The sequence below is a fragment of the Trichosurus vulpecula genome, chromosome 2 (genome assembly GCF_011100635.1).
Source record: "Trichosurus vulpecula isolate mTriVul1 chromosome 2, mTriVul1.pri, whole genome shotgun sequence".
In the NCBI taxonomy this organism is placed as follows: domain Eukaryota; kingdom Metazoa; phylum Chordata; class Mammalia; order Diprotodontia; family Phalangeridae; genus Trichosurus; species Trichosurus vulpecula.
This window is the reverse complement of record NC_050574.1, coordinates 432,308,588-432,330,076: the sequence shown is the minus strand read 5'-3', so window position 1 is coordinate 432,330,076 and position 21,489 is coordinate 432,308,588. Positions and strand designations below refer to the sequence as shown.

Below are 21,489 nucleotides of genomic sequence, written 5' to 3'. Positions count from 1 at the left end.
TTAAGTCTACGGGTATTTATTAATTGCCTACTATGTGCCCTTGCTGAGGGCTGGAAGCGCTTTAAACGTAAAATTGCGTGCACTTTGCAATAGAAGTTGCTCCTCGGTGCACGGTCTAGCGCCTCTATGCCAACGCTGTGTAATAATGCACTGGGATATATACAGGCAGAAAGAAAAAGTCAAGGGAGGTAGCCGACACTAGTGGTGCGCAGTGCGCATGTGCCTCGGCGCCTCCTCACAGTCCCGCATCGCCGCTCAGCACTCCTCCGGGCCGCGAGGGGGCGCTCGGCCCAGCCCCGTCCCGGGCCGGGTCTCCCCTCCCACTCCTCCGAACCCCCGGGCCTTTCTCTGCCCTCCTCCTTCCCCTCCCCCGTCCCTCCGCTTTCCGTTCGCCGCCTGCCCCGCCCCCGTTGCCCCTGGCGGCTCTTTGTTGACTTCCGGGAGCTGGGGCGCGCGCTCTCCCGCGGATGCCCGGAGCCGCGCCATGGGGACCGTGGGGGCCGCCGACGAGGAGGACGGGGCGCAGCCTTAGACCGTGCAGAGCCGCCCCCGACATGGGGGAGCCCGAGGAGCTGGTGCCCGGTGAGCGTCGCCAGGGGGCCGTGGCCGCGCCCCCCACTCCAATGTGCCCTTCCCCTCCCCCGGCTCTCCGTTCCGCTTCGAGGAGGGCCCGGGGGTGACGGTTGGCTTGGGACGGACGCGGGGAGGAGGGTCTGGTGTCGGGGATGGGGTAAAGGCCCCGAGGCTGGAGATGTGGACGAGGCCTAAGGGGGCAAAAGTAATAAGCCCCAAGCCACTTCCGTCCACAGCAAGGTATAAGGTCCTTTTGGGGAGCCCCCCAGGCCCACCTGTGGGAAGCGTGACATCCTTTTCGATCAGCCCAGAGAGGGTCGGGTGATGCCCAGAGTCACACAGCTGCTTAGCTGCCCCAGGGGCTCCTCTTTACCAGCCTCCCAGGGGTCCTTGAAGGATGGGTCCCTCGTGGTTTGGCCTCCAGTAGTAATAAGTGAGCGCTTAATGTTCTGGGTTGGAGTCAGGCTGTGCCTTTGTTGGTAAGCATCAGTTCTACCAGCATCTATTCGGCACCTGCTGGATGCAACGTGGGGATACAGACACAAAATACTGAAACCGCCTCCGACCTCGAGAAGTTTGTAGTCTGTCCTGGGGGAAGACAACACGAACACCGATGAGTCAGTCCTAAACACAGGTTAAAGAAATATCCTCTAATGTTGAGAATGGGAATTGGGGAGCGAGAACAGCCGGGGGAATCATTTATTTAGGATCTTATCCAAAGCCCTGCCAGTTTTTTGTGAATGTTATAAGCTATGTTTTTGTTTTGTCTTTATACATACACCATATATATATATATATATACGCACACACACGATATATATATATATATATACACGCCCATACACACTCATATGGTCCCAGTAATTGGGATTGTTTGGGCCAAACAGGTTTAAAAAGTATTTGTTAAGAGGGTGTAATATTCAGTCAGTGTTATAATTGATAATTTGTTCAATGGATTCTATCAGATGAAATATTGGGGTTTGGGTGGTAATGATAGCGAAGGCAGGGTTATGTGGATGAGAGAACCTGATCGTCACTGGCAAGAACCCGGGGTCACCTACTAAAGAAGGTATGTGTCTTCTGGAAGGGATCTTGGAGATCTATTCCAAATGCCCTCAGTTTACAGCTAGGACTCCGAAGTCCAGAAGGGTGAGTAGGGGGATCAAGGCTATAAGGCCTTAGTCACTTTCTTCTACACCATCTGCCTGCTCAGATTTTGGAACAGTAGTTGGGTTAGTAGATTGTCAAAACAGGAGTCTGTAATTCTGCATTTCTCTCTTTAAGACTCTCTGAATTTTCTTTTTTTTTTTTAATTTAGAAGAGTATTTTTTACATTTTATTTATTTAATATTTTAGTTTTCCACATGGATTTCCACAAGATTTTGAGTTACAAATTTTCTTCCTATTTCTCTCTGAACTTTCTGAGCCTCTTCAACCCCTCCTGTATCTTGAGCTTCCTATCTGTAAAGAGGACCTTACTGTTCTCACTGATCTCAAGACGATGGTAAATAAAACGATTTTTTGGCAAGCAAATTATTGAAAAATAGAGTATGACTTTCTAATCACAGTAGAGACACAGGGCAGCTAGGTGGCCAGATTGCCAGTCGAGGAGTAAGGAGGACTCATCTTCTTGAGTTCAAATCTGGCTTCAGATACTTACCAGTAGTGTGACTATGGGCAGTCACTTAACCCTGTTTGACTCAGTTTCCTCATCTGTAAAATGAGCTGGAGAAGGAAACGACAGACTACTCTATTATCTTTGCCAAGAAAACCCCAAGTGGAGTTATGAGGAGTCATACATGACTGAAACAACTAAAGATCAACAGAGAGGAATAAAAATTGAAACTGGAAGTCTGTGTTTGAAATTCCTGTTAAGTTATTGAAAATTCTTTAACTTCATGCAACAGCTTGTATGCTGTTCTGTCTTCACATTGATCTTTGCCCATTATCTTTGAAATGGAGAAATCTCTGACTTCCCTAATCTACTTTCCCTTCTATTTTTATTTCTTGTCTCCTGTGTATTGGTGTCTCTTTTCTCTCCTCAGCCTTGCACATGATTGGAAGGGTCCAGTCTTTTTATTCTGTTTAATTTTTGGCTTAAATAGTAATTCACAATTTTATATGTACTTAACACAAATGAACTGAAGATTTAAAAATAGGGTAATATAAGTTCAGATAGTGAAGAGGATTAGGGGAAAAACATATATAACCATCTATTTTATTATTTAGCCAACAAGCATTTATTAATTGTGTACTTACTTTGCATTTATTAAGTGCTTACTGTGGACATAAGGAAAGGTAAAACAAGTTCTTGCCCTTAAGCTCACATTCTAATTGGGGTTGGGGAGACAACTTGTGAAAAACTAGGTCAGTACAGCACAGAATATAGGGAAGATAATCTCAGAGGGAAGGCACTAGGACTTGGGGGGACTGAGAGAGTCTTCCTTGAAGCCTAAGGTAGGAGTTGAACTGTTAGTCAATAAGCATTTATTAAGTGCTTATTATATGCCAGACAATATGCTGAGTACTGAGGACACAAAGGCAAAAGACAGTCTGTTTTCAAGGAATTCAGAGTATAATAGGGAAGACAACAGGAAAACAACTCTGCACAAATAAGATTACACAGGATGAACTGGAGATAATCAGTAAAGGGAAGGTGCCGATATTAAAGGGTATCAGGAAAGGCTTCTCATAAGAGGTAGGATTTTAGCTTAGACTTGAAGAAAGCCAGAGAAGCCAGGAGGAGAGATGTGGAAGTGTCTGGTGCAAGGAACAGCAAAAACGCCAAAGTCATGTGATCGAAGGTGGTGGGGAGTAAGGTATAATAAGATTGGACAGGTTTGAGGAGGCCAGGTTGTGAAGAGCTTTGCATGTGAAACAGAGAATATTTTATTTGATCCTAGAGGGAGTAGGGAGCTACTGGAGTTTATTGATTAGTAGGTGACATGGTCAGACCTGTAACTTGGGAAGATCACTTTGACAGCTGAGTGGAGGATGGACTGGAGCAGGTAGAGACTTGTGGCAGCTCGACCAACCAGCAGGCTCTTGTAATAGTCCAGGCATGAGGATGTCAAGACCTGCGTGAGTTGGAGTTGGGGTGAAAGTCTCAGAGGAGAGAAGGGGGCATAAACAAGAAATGTTCTGAAAGTAAAATCTCCAGGCATTGGCAATAGATTATAATATGGTAGGTGAGAGGCAGCAGTGAGTCAAGGATGACATCTGTGTTGAGAGTCTGGACAATGGGGAGGATAGTGTTACCATTGACAATATTAGGGAAATCCAGAAGGGAGGAGTTTTTTTGGGAAACATTTTTGGACATGTTGAGTTTAATGTCAAAGGGACATCCAGTTGGAGATGTCTAATAGATTATTTTATACAAGTCTGGAGGTTAGGAGAGAGGTTAGGGCAGGATAAGCAGATCTGAGAATCATCAGCATAGAGGGAACCGAATCTGAGGGAGCTGTTGAGATAACCAAATAAAATAGTGTAGAGGGAGAAGGGAAGAAGAACCAGAACAGAGCCCTGGGAGACAGAAACCTGTCGTCAGTGGGCATGACAACAGATGAAGATCCAGCAAAGGAGACAGAAAAGAATCAAGTGGGAGGAGAACCAGGAGAGATCAGAGTGACAAAGACCCAGGGAAATGAGAACATCCAGAAGAGGATGATCAAATGTTCATTTGTCCAAGGTCAAGATCCTTCTTGACCTTTGAGGATTTGGGAAAAAAATTAGATTTAGCAATTAAGAGATCATTAGTAACTTTGGAGAGAGTAGTTTCAGTTGAGTGATAAGGTTAGAAGCCAGACTGTAGATAGTTAAGAGAGTGAGAGGAAAAAGAGTGGTGGAATTGATTATAGACTTCTCAAAGAGTTTAGCTACAAAAGGGAGAAGAGATCTTCGTCAATAATGAGTGCAGATTGACAGAACAAGTGAGCATTTTTTTTGAAATGGGGGAGACATGGACATTTTTGTAGTCAGTAGGGAAAGCAGCCATTAGACAAGGAAAAAAGGAAGATCAATGGGAAGGTGAGGTTGATGGAAGGGGCAATCTGCTGAAGAAGATGGGATGGAATGGGGTCATTTGCGCACAGGAAAGAATTTGCCTTGTCAAGAAGGGCCACCTCTTCGTATGAGACAGGGTAAACGGAGGTAGTCACAGAAGGTATCTGGGTGATGTGAGATGAGGAGAGGAAAAGAAGGAGTTCTTGGCAAATGACCTCAGTTTTTTTCTCAGCAAAATCTGAGGCAAGGTTTTTGGTGCTGGGAGTAGGGTAGGGAGAGGTAGATATGGGAAGTTTGAGGAGGGATGTCAAGGTTTGGAAGAGATGCTTTGGTTGTTGAGGGTGGAATGAAGTCCAGGAACCACAAGATTGGAGTTTCTAGACAGGGTCATTGAGGGAGAGGTACCTCTCAAGGACCAGAGTACTAGAGAGGGTTGAGCCATCTGGAATGAATTCATGGACTCAAGCATTCTTTAAGTCAAGGTGACAGGTCCAGAGGCAGAGCCAAGATGGTGGCTGGAAAGCAGGGACTAGCATGAGTTCCCCACCGAGTCCCTCCAAAAACCTATAAAAAATGGCTCTGAACCAATTCTAGAACTGCAGAACCCACAAAATAGCAGAGGGAAGCAGGGCTCCAGCCCAGGACAGCCTGGATGGTCTCTGGGTGAGGTCTATCCCGCACAGAGCGCGGAGCGCAGCAGAGCAGAGCCCAGCTTGGGCGGCTCGGACCAACCAGACCAAGAGCCAGGCGGAGCAGGCCCTAGTGCCCTGAATCAGTGAGCTGTGGCAGTTGCCAGACTTCTCAACCCACAAACACCAAAGACAACAGAGAAGGTTAGTGGGAAAAGCTGTGGGAGTGTAAGGAGTTTGAGGTCCAGCCACCGCCCCGGGGGCAGCAGAGGTGGGGCAGCTATAGAACTAGAGCTGCAGTTGCTTCTGGCCCCAGGCCCACCTGGTGGGAGGAATTAAGTGGCGGATCAGAGCAGGAGTGAAGAGCCTGTTGAAGATCTAAGTCTAGTCCAGGTTGGGAATTCTTGGGGAAGGAGGAGTGCTGGTGTGGCAGAGCTGGCGCATCCCCCCAAGCTTGGAACATAGTTCTCTTAACTCTACAAGCAGTCATACCCCGCTAAAAAAACTCAAGGGTCAAGTTAGTTGGCTGGGAATATGGCCAGGCAGCGAAAACACACCCAGATTCAGTCTCAGACTTTGGAAGCTTTCTTTGGTGACAAAGAAGACCAAAACATACAGCCAGAAGAAGTCAACAAAGTCAAAGAGCCTACAACAAAAGCCTCCAAGAAAAACATGAACTGGTCTCAGGCCATGGAAGAGCTCAAAAAGGATTTGGAAAAGCAAGTTAGAGAAGTAGAGGAAAAATTGGGAAAAGAAATGAGAAGGATGCAAGAAAACCATGAAAAACAAAAGGATACCCAAAAAAATACTAAAAAATATACTGAAGAAAACAACACCTTAAAAAATAGACTAACTCAAATGGCAAAAGAGCTCCAAAAAGCCAATGAGGAGAAGAATGCCTTGAAAGGTGGAACTAGCCAAATGGAAGAGGAGGGCCAAAAGACCACTTTAGAAAGTATCACCTTAAAAATTAGATTGGAGCAAGTGGAAGCTAGTGACTTGATGAGAAATCAAGATGTTCTAAAACAGAACGAAAGGAATGAAAAAATGGAAGACAGTGTGAAATGTCTCATTGGAAAAACCACTGACCTGGAAAATAGATCCAGGAGAGATAATTTAAAATTATTGGACTACCTGAAAGCCATGATCAAAAAAAGAGCCTAGATATCATCTTTCAAGAAATTATCAAGGAGAACTGCCCTGATATTCTAGAGCCAGAGGGTAAAATAGAAATTGAAAGAATCCACAGATCGCCTCCTCAAATAGATCCCAAAAAGAAAACTCCTAGGAATGTTGTCGCCAAATTACAGAGCTCTGAGATCAAGGAGAAAATATTGCAAGCATCCAGAAAGAAACAATTTGAGTATTGTGGAAACATAATCAGGATAATCCAAGATCTGGCAGCTTCTACATTAAGAGATTGAAGGACTTGGAATACGATATTCCGGAGGTCAATGGAGCTAGGATTAAAACCAAGAATCACCTACCCAGCAAAACTGAGTATCATGCTCCAAGGCAAAATATGGACTTTAAATAAAATAGAGGACTTTCAAGCTTTCTCAGTGAAAAGACCAGAGCTGAGTAGAAAATCTGACTTTCAAACACAAGAATAAAGAGAAGCATGAAAAGGTAAACAAGAAAGAGGAATCATAAGGGACTTACTAAAGTTGAACTGTTTTGTTTACATTCCTACATGGAAAGATGATGTGTATGATTCATGAGACCTCAATATTAGGGTAGCTGAAGGGAATATGCATATATATATATATATATGTTTATGTATACATATACGTATATGTGAGTGTGTATGTATGTATATATGTATGTGTGTATATATATATGTATAAAGAGAGAGAGAGAGAGAGAGAGAGAGAGAGAGAAAGCGCGAGAGCGAGAGAGAGAGCGTGCACAGGGTGAGTTGAAGATGAAGGGAAGATATCTAAAAGAAATAAAATCAAATTAAGGGATGAGAGAGGAATATATTGAGAGAGGGAGATAGGGAGAGATAGAATGGGGTAAATTATCTCGCATAAAAGTGGCAAGAAAAAGCAGAAGAGAAGAGAAGGCAGGTGAGGGGGAATGAGTGAATCTTGCTCTCATTAGATTTGACCTGAGGAGGGAATACCATACATACTGAATTGGGTATTTTACCCCACAAGAAAAAAGGAGGAAGAAGATAAAAAAGGGAGAGCAGAGGTGAGGGAGGAGGTAGTCAAAAACAATCACTTTCGGAAGGGGACAGGGTCAAGGGAGAAAATTCAATAAAGGGGGATAGGTTAGGAAGGAGCAAAATATAGTGAGTCTTTCACAACATGAGTATTGTGGAAGGGTTATACATAATGATACGAATGTGGCCTATGTTGAATTGCTTGACTTCTTAGGGAGGGTAGGTGGGAAGGGAAGAGGGGAGAGAATTTGGAACTCAAAGTTTTAAAAACAGATGTTCAGAAACAAAAACAAAAAGTTTTTGCATGCAACTAGAAAATAAGATACACAGGCAATGGGGCGTAGAAATTTATCTTGCTCTACAAGAAAGGAAGGGAAAACGGGATGGGAGGGGAATGGGGTGACAGATGGGAGGGCTGACTGGGGAAGAGGGCAACCAGAATATACACCATCTTGGAGTGGGGGGGTGGGTAGAAATGGGGAGAAAATTTGTAATTCAAACTCTTGTGAAAATGCTGAAAACTAAATATATTAAATTAAAAAAAATTCAAAAAAAAGTCAAGGTGACAAAGATTTATTATGCTTTTCAGTGGGCAAGAGATCTTAGGGAACCTGCAACCTTAGAGGGCTACAGTTAATTAGGTGATTCAGTGGGGAATTAGGGAGTGGTCAGTTCTTAAAGGAACATGCACTTTTTGTATCTATTGTGCAGATATTTTACCCAGAGCTCACTGGGAAATAGCCCAAAGCGGGGCTACATGAAGGTGTGGTTTTGGGCCTGAAAAGTCACTAAGTCAGCTGTCAGGGCTGACTGGGAAAGACCCGGACTGCTTCCATCAATGTCTTGTTAGACAAGATAAATTTAAGGGAGGATACATACGTCTAGGTCTAGCATGCATATGATAGGTCAGTGAGTAGTAAATATCTCTATGACCCAGTACACAGCCAGTTCAGCCAGTACACAGCTGGTTCAAACTAATAAATTCTATAGGTACAGCTGGCCACTGTATCAAGATGAGAGATAACCTTTTTCCAGGGCATGCTATCCTGTTTTGCTAGAGAGAAACTGCTAGGGACAGTGTTTTGAGGCTAGGGAGAGATGTGATTTTGGATCTGGAGTCCAAGCACAGGCACCCAAGCACCCCATCATGGTGAGTGGATAATGAGCTAATTAAAGAGGTATAAAAGGATTGCCTTGCCATAGCGAGGTCCCAGTTAAGTTTATGTAACAAAAAGTTGTAGTGGACCCAGTCAGAACAGTTCGATGTTTTTCTCCATCTTTGTTAGTAGCATGTATGTAGGAGTGAGGGCAGTGGATGGTAGGAGCCATCCAAGGTGGAGGATTTCAGGGAGAGATTGTTGACACTTTAAGGGGCAAGGGCAAAAGAAGAGAAAAACGTGGAGTTCAACTGGTTCACCAAAGTGCCATAGCTGGTGCAAGGATGATAGCTTTGGAAAGGACTGAGAGGTGAAGGCATTGGAGTTTGGAGTTGCAAGGCTTAGGGAAAGGTCAAATGACAATTTGTGATAGATAAGGGAATTACAGAGTTGATGAATATTGAAATGAGTGATGGGTGATGACAAAATCAAGAGTATGGCCATATTTGCATGTGGGTAAGGTGGAATGGAGGAGTGGATCATAGGAAATATAGTAAAGGTGAGGAATTGTAAAGTTGTGGTGTTTGAGGGAGCATCTGCATGTATGTTGAAGTCTCCTAGTATTAGGTAAAGAGTTGAGGAGGAGACAAAGACTGAAGGCACTGAACGAGTTGAGGAAAGAAGGAGAGCATCCTAGAGGTTGGTAGACAACAACTACCAGAATTTTCACTAGGTGGTAGATATGGACAGAGTGAATCTCAGAGGATGAGAGTTTACTGAGTGGTGATAGTAGGAGAAGAACCTGGAAGTGGTAATGGGGAGCAAGGACTATTCCAACTCCCCCATCTCAGCCAGTGAGTGGGCAGGTGGGAGCGAGGGAAAGTACAGTCAGTGAACAGGGATACTTATCAGGAGGGATGTTCGCTGTTGTTAGTGAGATGGAAGAAGTGGGAAAGGAAAAGATTAAAGGTGAAAGCAAGTTTGTTACCTATGGAGCATTCCAGAGAGTACAGTGGAAGGCATAAGTAGCTTTAGAGTGGGACATTGGAGGGAAGGGTTGTTTTATGACACTCTGAATGTTAACAATCAGGTCAGTGGTTACATTTACCAAAGAATCTTGTATGATCTTAATGTTTGCACAAGAGACTCCTTGTTGAAGAGGGAGCCTTTATGACCATTTTGTTCTACTGAAACAAATGCTTTCTTACTTATATGAAGAAAGATGTATGTTGTGCAGAATCCTTTGTGAAAGCTTGACTGTTTTCTTTTCATATTTTGATCAATGATACTTTCAGAATGCATGAATCATTCTCATAAAGATTCTATAAAGAGAGAAAGGCCTGTTGGTCAGTAGTTACTGACGTTTTCTAGAAAGCTTATCTTTTTTTGGATTTTAATATTATCCATATTTTCCTCCATTTTCTTGTTGTCTTTCCTCTCATTAGTGTCCTGTAAAGGAATCCTTTAGTGCTGTCAAGCCAAATGGAAAGATAGTATAACCACCAGCACAGATTTCTTCAGTGTATGCTTGGTTTAGTCCAGCTGTTTTTCTCAATTTTACTGTATTTAGAGCTTTCTTCTTAGTATAGTGTATCGGGTACTAAATTGTTAAAGTCTAGAATTATGCTGCTTCTATCACCAATGATGAAAATGGATCATTATAGAAATGTTGACAAACTTGTTCCATATTACTTCTATTTTGTTTCCTACTGCTAGCATCATCCGTGTATGCTTTTTGTTAATATGGCTGAATAGATCCTTACATCAAAGCTTTCTCTAGACCTGTTTTTCCTTTTGCTCCTTAGGATGATGTGTGGTGCAGGGTTCATATGGAAATAGGATTCCCCCTATAGATGATGAGTTTCTTGACATGCTCCATTCATGGATGATAATGTGCTGTCTTCATGAAGCCTAGAATATCACAGGGCTTCCAGGGGGTTGGCTTAGTAGCCCAAAGCTATTGGCTTAACAATCCGTGCAGAAAAAACTAAGTGGATGCATAATGCCTATTGTCCGGATTGCAACATGTAGTTGGATGGCCAGTCCTTTGAATTAGTACATGAATACATACATTTGGTCTAGGCATTACAGATGGACAGTGAGTTGGACCCAGAAATGAATATGAAGGAAAGAATGGAAGATTACATTTCAGGAATTATGTAATACTTTTATCTATTTCAAGCTGATCCTTAGTGCAAAAGTGCATCTTTTCAGCACCTACATCCTCCCTGCAACTCTATAGCTGAAGATCTCAGAACACACCAATTTCTGAGGAATGAAATTTTTGGTGACTCAAAGAGCAATAGAGAGATTCACGGTGGGTTCAAGCAGGCTAATAGTATGTTTCAAGTATTGAGACTATGGTCAGGAAATACAGTAATGGATATCACTGAAGAAATAAATGTACAGTCAGGAAAAGAGGCAGGCTGGTCATACGGCTAAGGGGAAAGCATGTAGCAGTTCTACTGTGAGAGCGCTCCACTTTCAACCATAAAATGTAAACAAACAAATAAAAAACTACAGAGGAAAGCTTCTAGCATTATTGGAAGGCCCGTAGAACACATAAAAATTGTATAAGAGAGAAGAAAGCATGGAGTTGATCTATATTGTGGAGGGAATACTCACTGATCCATTAAAGCACTGAAAAGCTGGAGTATTTTAGAGGAAGCAAACTATGTCTAGTATTGACATTTTCTTCTAGCCCTTTTGTTCATGTTATGCAGAACCAGGGTTTTGTGGAACATAGTTTGGGAAATGCTGGAATAGAAAACAGGTTACTCTTGCCTTTTGCAGGCTTTTTTTTTCTTTTTCGTGGTGGTTGTACTTTCTTTCCTGAAATGTGCAATCACATTGTGATCACTGCAAGGCTAGAGCCATTAAAGCTATATGGTTCCTTTACTTTTCATGTTCCTGACCTTTCCAGGTTCTCTATGTTAGAAAGTCTGTGGACATTTGTAAAATGTTACCTTGTCAGCTATTGATACCAGCTTTGGAAATTATGTCATCTCTGCTAATTAGGGTGTAAGGACAAGGCTTCCTCTGTCAAAGGGCTCCTGTTCCATGACCAAATCTTCAGGATTGAGGCTTCACTGGTACCATAGGATTAAAAATATGAGGCAATGGATATAAGAAAATATCAAGTAATAACTATTAAGTATCTTTTATATTCAGGCTCCTGTGTATTTGCTGGGAGTGGAGGTGGGGGAGAGATATAAAGATAGTAAGACATAATCCCATTTCTTGAGTTCTACAGTCTAGTTGCAGGGCTTGAAATGTATAAGTAACAAAATATTTTACGAGTTTGAAACAGTAATAGAAAGGGTGTCTTAGGGTAGCACATGCCTGTCAAAAGAATGACACAGATTATCATTGAAGCTCATGAAAGAGGGGTATCATTTCTGGCCAGAGAATTCAGGAGATGAAATGGGATGTGATTGTGGTGGAGAAGTCTTGGGTTAGTGATTTTGAAATCGTAGCTCAACAGAGACCCTTACTCTGTTAATAGGAAAATCAAACAAAATGACCCATTAGTGGGGATAAGTTCTAGAGCAGAGGTTCCTAATCTTTTCTTGTATGTCATGGAATCCTTTGACAGTGTGGTAAAACCTATGAACCCTTTCACAGAATGATATTTTTAAAGGCATAAAATAAAATACATGGAATTATAAATGAAACCAATTATATTGAAATAATTGACAAAAGTTATCTCTGTATGTATTTATACACACACATATAACAAGTACACACACACACATATATATGTATTTGTGTATGTGTATATACGTGCAGGCTAAGAATCCCTTACTGCTCACACATTGCATATTTATGGTAGATGGAGAAAACCCCACAATTGGTGCCTAAAAAACAATGTACTAATAAAAGATTGGTTTTTGTAGGTTACTGGCTCCCTTGGATTAGTATATTTCTTACATCCTCCCTGATTCAATAATAATGCGGTTCTAGGCTTTGTTTAGAGTTGTGGTTCTGAGGATTGTAGAGGTCGTGCTATTAAGTGTTGACATGGTTAGATCATACTAGAGTATTGTGCTGAGTGCTTGACACCACATTTTAGCAACAACTTTGATAAGCTGGAGAGAATAATCTGAAGAGTGCAACCAAGATGGTGAAGGACTGCCTCGTCCTATGAGGATCTTCTGAAAGCATGCTTATCCAGCAGAAGAGTCTGGTGTGGAGTCAAACATTTGAAGATTGTCTCACAAAAGATGGGATAGGCTTGTTCTGTTTGGCCTCATATGGTAGAATTAAGAGTATGGAGTGGAAGTTTCCAGGAGATAAACTTAAGCTGGTTTTTAGAAAGAGTTTCCTTAACCGTGGCAACCAGCTTCATGGGATAGTAGGATCTTTTGTGCTTGGAAGTCTTCAAGAAATCTGGATTAAACACTTAATATAGAAGGGATTCTTTTTGGGGGCCACTTTGGAGTAGATGGCCTCTAAGATCCCTTCCAGCTCTGAAATTCCCTGATTCTGTCAATATCAATAGATTTGTTCAAGAAAATAAATTTAAGTCATTATTAGAAGAATGAAGATATAAATAATATCTGAGCAGAAGAAACTAGGTGAGATAAAACCTGTGTGTGAGTGATTATTGAAGTATTTTTTGTTTGTTTTGATTTTGTTGAACAATGTAGTATAAATTCTAAAATAGAAATGTATACATATTTAAAGATTCAGGTGCTGTTTTCACTTTTGGCAAAAGCAAGTTTGCAGAAAATATTCCCAGCAGGTTCTGGTTAAGAAATGACATACCTGCATATCTGTCATGTGGAGATGAACATACTGCTCTTGTAACAGGTAAGTAAAACTTTGTATGGTGAGAATCAAATTTGGGAAACCTATTTTATTGTATTTATACTGTTGTAACCTGCTTTTAGCAATATGATGTATAAAAACCTAGAAAGAATAAGAGTGATGATTCACTTGACTGAAAGACTCCCCAAAGATTTACTTTAATCGTAAGTTCTGTTACTAAATTTAAAGTATGATTAATCTTACATACAGTTTTATAAGAGTAGATTTATTGGATTAGTAAGGTCATCTCTATAACATTAAAAAATGTTATTGTGTAGGAGTAGAAATTCTGTTGTGCCCCACGTAATTTAAACATAAGTAGGTATACAAAATAGCTTAAATACAGTGCTGTTTTTCCAAGTATGGCTTACTTAAAGGTAGGTGATCTTGTCTAACATTTTATGTTTAGGATGATCAGTTTTATTAATTTCCTCTTCTTTTTTCAGGAAATAATAAACTTTACATGTTTGGCAGCAACAACTGGGGTCAGTTAGGATTAGGATCAAAGACAACAATCAGCAAGCCAACTTGTGTTAAAGGTTTGTTTGCTTTTTTATTCTTTGCCCATTTAACAAGTAACTTACTAATAAACCATTAAAGTCCTGTTAGAGTCACTGTATTAGATGTTTACTTTTATTTTTTAAGTCTTATAAAATTATTACAAAATTAGTTTTTACTTTTTTCTTTAGTTGTGCAATATAACAAAAGTTTTAAGATCAACTTGAAAAAAAAAATTTTTTCCCTTTGTTGGGCCCTATGATTTCATCAGTGTGGGGAACACCTGGTGAGGAAACTTTTGAGCACCTTACAGCCTAGGAAAGTTGATTGAGGCACGGAGGTGTTTAATAACTTGAAATGGTTCCGAGGTCAAAATTGAGCCCACTTTTTCCTGTCTGTCCACTATACCATGTTGCCTCTCATGATTTTAATGTTAATTAATATTTAGAATTTTAATGTGTGTGACTTCAAGAAGTTATTATGTTTTAGTGCCTCAAATTCGGATTGACCTTGATGAGGCAGCTAGGTGGCATAGTGAGTGATGCTAGGACTGGAATCAGGAAGACCTGAGTTCAAATCCTGCATCAGACATTTCCTAGCAATGTGACCGTGGGCAAGTTACTCTGTCTACCTCAGTTGGGACTATTAATAGCACCTACCTCCCAGGATTGCTGTGAAGATTAAATGAGATATTTGTAACGTGCTTAGCACAGCACCCGGCATGTGATAGATGCTGTATCGATGCCATCATTATTATTCATTGTTGTCATCACCATCATCCTGACAATCACAGGAGCTGTACAGGTTTTTTTCCTTGTAGGATTCACTCCTTTTAAAAATTACTTATTTTGTAGAACTCCTTTCATCTGTTGCCTTACTCTAGAGCTTCAGCTCTTTCTTGCTAAAGGTTTGACATCAGATTCTATATAATTTTTAGTTATGCATATATATTATATAATTATATTACATGTTGCATATTATATATCGTATTATATATTGTATATTATATACTGTATATTATAAATTGATCTGACATGGTAAGACTTTAGTTAGATATCTGTCAACCAACAAGCGTTTATTAAGCACTTACTATGTTCTAGGCACTGTAATATATGGTCAGATATGTTAAACTAAGACAGCTTAAAAGACTAATGGTGATAGGGCTAGAAACAGGATTTTTTTAACGTGGAATTTCTTGTTTCAAATTGTAATTTTAATGTAAATTGTTTTTATGTCAATCCAAATTGAATTTTATATATTAGTCAAAAAAAGTAAACTCTTGAAAATACATAGTCAATAATAGACATTGTCTTTGTTATCGTATCTCTTATGGTGTGATAGGGGAGAAAATAGGCCAACATGAAATCAACTTAAGTAGTTATAGATTATAAAAGAATTAAAACAATCTAATGATTAGACAAAGGGAAACTGTTAATTGAGGAGAAAAGTAGATGATGGGTGGAAAATAGTCAGAAAAACAAACTTCGTTGAAGGATAAGGACTTCAGATTGAGGTTGAAAAGGGCAGTGAACTGATACACACACATATGTATAATGAGCCTTGGAAAAGGTCTTGGAAACAGAAGAGAGAAATATGAAGGACAGTTGTGTAGACTGACTTTTGGAACAAAGGCTACATATGTATAAACATACATACATATACACAAATATATATACACTCATACATATATGTGTGTGTATGTATATATTCTTGGCAATAATATGAAAAATAGGAGGATGATGGAAAGCTTTGAATGAATGAGAAGAAGAATGAAAACACATTCATTGGGGATCTGCTCTGTACTAAGCACTGGGCTAAATGCTAAAGCAACAAACAGAAAAAAGGTCAAACAGCCCTTGTTTTCAAAGAGCTTATTCTTGAATTTGAGGAGACAGTGCCTAAAAGCAAAGTAAGCTACAGGGGCAGAGAAAGTCCAGGAAGTCAGTTCTGAGGGTTTAACAGTGGGGTCAATGGTTAAGTTTTTTAGGCAGTTGAAGACAGTTCCCAGAAGTTTGTATTAGTGTAGAAGGTACTGAATTCATTGATAGACTATGAGTAGTATAATGACATTATTAAAGGAAAGTTATTTTTCTGTAAGCAAAAATGAATTTTCATTTGTCATAATCTGAATATTTTCATCATTTTTCTTAGCTTTAAAACCCGAAAAAGTAAAGTATGCTGCATGTGGAAGGAACCATACCTTGATATACACAGGTACAGTTATGTATATTATGCATAATTTCTTTTTTCTTTTTTCCTTATTTTTAAAATTTTATTTTAGACTCAAACACCAGAACACAAATACAGAATAGAGAAAAGAAACAAAAACAGATCGTAAACTTAAATATTAGAACTTTAATACAAAGTAAGAAAGGAAAAAAAAACATGTCATATACATAGCAGAACATGAGAGGATTCAAAATATGTAACAATAAATTTTCATTTCAAGAAAGTCTGCATGATAACTACTACATCGTGTGTTGAGAGTCATCCATCTTTTCTTTGCTTCCTTGTAAGTTTTCTTTTGTTCTCCTTTGCACACTGTTTTACTTTGTTCTTTTTTTTCCCTCCCCCCCCCCCCCCCGCCAGAAGCTACAATTAAGTGCGGATATATTTCTCTATAGATATATACATACACCTATACATGTATACATGCATATATAGACATATACTTTCCCAAACAAATTCTACTCCTGATCTTTGTTTTTATGTTTGTGCATATCTCGTTTCCTATCCCTGCTGCCACCCTTACTTTACTTTTACCTGGTACCTTGCCCTTCTATTATTTGCCTACCCCACTCCAAAGATCCCATAAATCTAAACACCCTTCTGTAGCCCCTCTATTCCCTCCCTCTCCCCCTAGAGATCCCACCCTTATCCTCCCATTCCCATTGATCTAAGTAAGCACTGTTCTATGCCCCCCTTTTATCTATTCCCTTACCCTCCCCTCTAAAGATCCCTCCCTTGTTCTCTCCTCCTCCCTATTCACTTACTGTTTTATTTCTTCTGAATTTAGAAGACTTTTATACTCTTCTAAATATATATGTATTGTTCCTTATTAAAACTCATTCCCAATGAAAGTAGTCACCAGAACTACCAGCCCTCCTCCCCCATCTAATTTTTCTGTATTGATTTTTCCCTTTGAACCTCATTTATATAAAATAATTATTTTTAGCTATTATTAAATTCATATCATACTCAGGTTTACCCCAATCTTTATTATGAGCTACCCAATTATTAATAAGAATCTTAGACATACATTTCGCATTTTACATATATGAAAAGTAAATGGTCTGTCCTTATTGAATCCCTTGTAATCAGTCTTTGGTATGTACCGTATGTTTCTCTTGGCTCTTGTATGTCAAATCTTTTATTAAGTTGAGGTGTTTTTTTGTAGCAAGGTCTTGAAAGTCTGACAGTTGATCAGATATGCTTTTTTTTTGTTCAGTTTTATGCTTAACTTTGCTGGGCATGATATTTTCAACCAGAGCCCCAATTCTTTTGCTCTTTGATATATGGTGTTCCAAGACCTGCGGTTCTTTAATGTCTCCACTGCTAGGTCTTGTGTGATTCTAAATGTGGCACCATCATATTTAAATTGTTTCATTTTTGTTGCTTTTAATATTTTATCCTTGAGCTGAGGGTTTAAGAGTTTGACTGTGATGTTCCTAGGAGTTTTCCTATAGGATCTCTTTTAAGTGGCAATCGTATTTTTTCTATTTCTACTCCCCCTACCTCCCCTCCCCCCGTTCTAATTCTTCAGGGCAATTTTCTTTAATTATTTCTTGTATTATTGTATCAAGATTCTTTTTTCATCATAGCTTTCACTTAGTTTGATTATTTTTATGTTTTTTCTCTTTGATCTCTTCTCCAGATCCTATTGTTTTTCTTTTAAGATGTTTCACTTTCTCTTCTGTTTTTTCATTATTCATGTTTTGTTTAATTTTTCTTGATCCCTTATAATTTCACTGGCTTTGCCTTGCCCAATTCTAATTTTCAAAGTGTCATTTTCTTTCTTAAGATTCTGGATTTCCCTTTCTAATTGCTTGGCTTTCCTTTCGTAATCTTCTTGTTTTTCTTAGATTATTCTTATTTTTTTTAAATTTTTCCTCCATCTCTGTCATTTGATTTTTAAAGTCTATTTTTAGATCTTCTGTGAATTCTTCTTGGGCCAGTGACTATTTGAAGTTACTCTTTGAGGTAAAGGGGGGTTTCTTTACTTCAGTATCCTCTGAGGATGAACCCTGGTTTTCTCTATTCCCATAATAGCTTTCTATGGTTGGGTTTTTTCTCCTTTGCCTCTGCATTTTTTTGTGATAATAGCTTAATTTCTATAATAATTTCTAGCCCTGGATCTGGGGGATGCTGGCTCTTGCCCCAGATCTTCAGTTCTCCACTCTAGCCTGGAACCAAATCCAAACCTTCAAACTCCTTTAAGTGCCCACATCCAGGAGCATCTGGCCCCACTGCTTCTGCACTTCCTGGGTGTGTGTGCTTTCCTTCTCACCCCGAAGCTCTTCACAGCACAGCTGGGTCTGGTGCTTCTTGTTAGCAGACGTTCACCTCCATCTTCCCAGGCTCTGACACTCAACTCCTCTGACTATCTGGGGGGCAAAAGTTCCTGTGGCTGGGGCTGAGACAGCCTCCCAACCCAGCTAACCCCAGGGCTTACTGCTTGTTGTTAAAAGGGGCCCTAGGCTTGAGGTATCTACTCTTCACTGGGACCAAACCTCATCCTGGGATTTTTCTTCTGATTTTCGCAAATTGTCCCTGGACGACCCTTGTCGTGACCTTATTCTTATTTATTTTTGCCCCCCCACACACTTTGTTTGCCCTAAGGTGCTATTTTATCTCTTTTGTTGGGGAAAATCTTGAAAGTTTGAAATTTTCTGACCTACTCCACCATTTTCCCAGAATCCTCTTATGCATAATTTCTTGGCACAATCTGAGAACTGAAAGTCCGTGTTTTTGTGGCTTTGTAAAGTTTATGGATTTTGCGTACTACCATAAGTTGGCATTATTTACTTCAGAAAATGTTTGACTGAACATTTATTCAACATTGGTTCTGTACAAGTCACTGCTTAAAAGTTTCTAAGTGAAAATGTTTGGTAGACTTGTCCTTTGGAAAAATTGGCAAAATGAATGTTTAGTAGCAGAGTTCAAATAATTTCTAGAATTATTATTTATAAAACATCCATTTAAAGAAATTCACTGGACTTGTTTGACACCTGGCTGCATACACTGGGGGCAGTCACTGCTGTGACATCTTCTTTCATGGTCCTGAGAACTGCCCAGGAATTGATCATCAACAGAAGCTCGACTGTCCCTGCCTTAGAAATCCGGGCTTGCCTCTGGAAGTGAAATACCATCTTCAGGAGGAATGAGATGGGTGGAAAGGGGAGTGAGACAGCACTGTGTATTAAAAAGACATTCTTAGGAAGTAATGCAGGAACCGTTGGGGGAAGGATGATGGAAAGCAAGTGTGTGAAGGTCAGCAAAAATGCAAGTAACTTTGTCATGAGCAGAGAGGACAGACTAGCTGGGCAAGAGAGGAAGAGATGTATGATACAGTAGTGATGAGGGACTTCACCTATCCATCCATTTGCTGGAGTCTTCTGCCAAAAACAGAGCTGATAATATTTTTTTTTACTTGGTGTAATGTTTATTTCATTCTTCAAAATGTGAAAGAACCAAGAAGGGGAAATTCTATTCTAGATCTGATTTTCACCAGCAAAGAACTAGTTGCGGGAGCATAAATGATGGGAACCTTGGGAGGAAGTACTGCTCCATTTTAGAATTTTGTAGAGAAAGAGGAAATCTGGGAATAGTCCAACATTCACTCTGTATTTTGATAAAGGAACTTTAAAGGGGTTTAGAGGAGTCCACTGGCTCCTACAGGAAAAGTCAGTTGAGGTGGGATAGTAAGTAATTGAGAATGAATTCTGGAGACCCAAAGAAAATGAAATCCAGTGAAGAGCCAAAGTATTCCATAGAGACTTGTATGAATGCATAGGTAATTCACCACAAACTTAGACATGTGCAGACAATTGAAGCAAGTGAAGATAATGGAAAATAAATACAAAAGCAAGATAGAGTCTTGCAAAAAACGTCAATAATACTGAAGCTCAAAATGATCTGGGGATGAAAAAAAAAAGAAGCTTAACTTGGATATCAACTTCCTCTTTATCATTTTTGTCCTATCCTTTCTAGTCCAAGGATCATTCTCCTTAGCAAAAAAAAGAAAAGATAAAAGCTTAGCATGTCTGCCTTCTTTTTGTCCATAGTTGTCATTATCCCATCTATTTAAGCAGTAGTCCTTTACTCCAGCTATATCATTTTTTACCATTACCACATCTTTTGCATATGTCTTTCTTTTCCACTCAGACAACAACCATCCTAGTTCCTGACCTCATTACTTCTCATTTGGACTATTGCAATGAGCTCCCATTAGGACTGCTAATTCAAGCTCTCCTCCCCACCTAATCAATCCTCCTCACAGCTACCAGTGTGATTTTACTAAAAGCACAGGTCTTATCACATCAATACACACACACACACACACACACACACACACACACACACACACACACACACACGACTGCCCTGTTAACCTTTAAAAACAAATCCGAATGCCTTTGTTAACATTTTAATCTTTTCACACCTTAGCTTCTTCCTGTCTTTCCAGTCTTCTTACACATTACCTCCCTTCTCACACTCTGATACATCCATACTGACCAGTTGCTCTTCTGTACACATTAACATTGCAATTCTGATCTTCAGAGAAGGTCATAATCAAGACCAGATCATGAGAGAAGCGCATTTCCATTTTTGACAGTTACTAAAGTGGTAGATATTTACCTAGAATTTAATAAAGCCTCTTGTTAAAGCCTCTTGTGTTCTCTTTTAAAATAGTATTTCATTTTTTCCCCAATTACATATCAAGGCAATTTTTAGCATTCATTTTTATAAGATTTTGAGTTCCAAATTTTTTTCCCTAACTCCCTTCCCTCGCCTCTTGTGAAAATGGTAGATAATTTGATGTAGGTTATACATGTGCTATCATGTAAAACACATTTCCATATTAGTCACAGTTGTGAAAGAAGATACAGATCAAAATGAAAAGAAAACATGAAAAAGAATAAAGCAAGTGAAAAAAATGTTTTGATGTGCACTTAGAGTCCGTCAGTTCTTTATCTGGGTGTGGATAGCGTTTTCCTTTCTGAGCCCTCTGTACTTGTCTTGGATTATTATTTTTGCTGAGAAGAGCTGAGTCATTCATAGCTGACCATCGCACAGTGTTGCTGATATTGTGTACAGTGTTTTCCTAGTTTATTCGTTTCACTTTGCATCATTTCATACAAGTCTTTCCAGGTTTTTTTGAAATCTGCCTGTTCATTATTTCTTATGGAACAATAGTATTCCATTACATTCATAAACCACAGCTTGTTTAGCCATTCCCCAATTGATAGGCATCTTCTCAGTTTCCAATATTTTACCACCACAAAAAGGGCTGCTATAAATATTTTTGCACATGTAGGTCCTTTCCCTTTTTTGTGATCTCTTTGGGATACAGACCTAGTGTTGGTATTGCTGGATCAAAGGGTATGCTCAGTTTGGTTGTTTTTTGAGCATAGTTCCAAATTGCTCTCCAGAATGGTTGGATCAGTTCACAACTCCACCAACAGTGCGTTAATGTGCCAGTTTTCCCACATTC

The 21,489-nt window shown here is 39.8% G+C and overlaps 1 protein-coding gene across 1 annotated transcript in view; it reads left to right on the top strand.

Moving 5' to 3' along the window:
- Positions 1-391: 391 nt before the first annotated feature.
- Positions 392-21,489, top strand: part of RPGR (retinitis pigmentosa GTPase regulator) — a 93,555-nt gene continuing 72,457 nt past the window's right edge. Inside the window, exons 1-4 of the mRNA XM_036744550.1 lie at positions 392-582; positions 13,155-13,280; positions 13,724-13,816; positions 15,927-15,989. Of these exons, the coding sequence (XP_036600445.1) occupies positions 468-582; positions 13,155-13,280; positions 13,724-13,816; positions 15,927-15,989 (397 nt within the window). The 5' untranslated portion in view covers positions 392-467. The remainder of the gene's footprint in view (positions 583-13,154; positions 13,281-13,723; positions 13,817-15,926; positions 15,990-21,489) is intronic.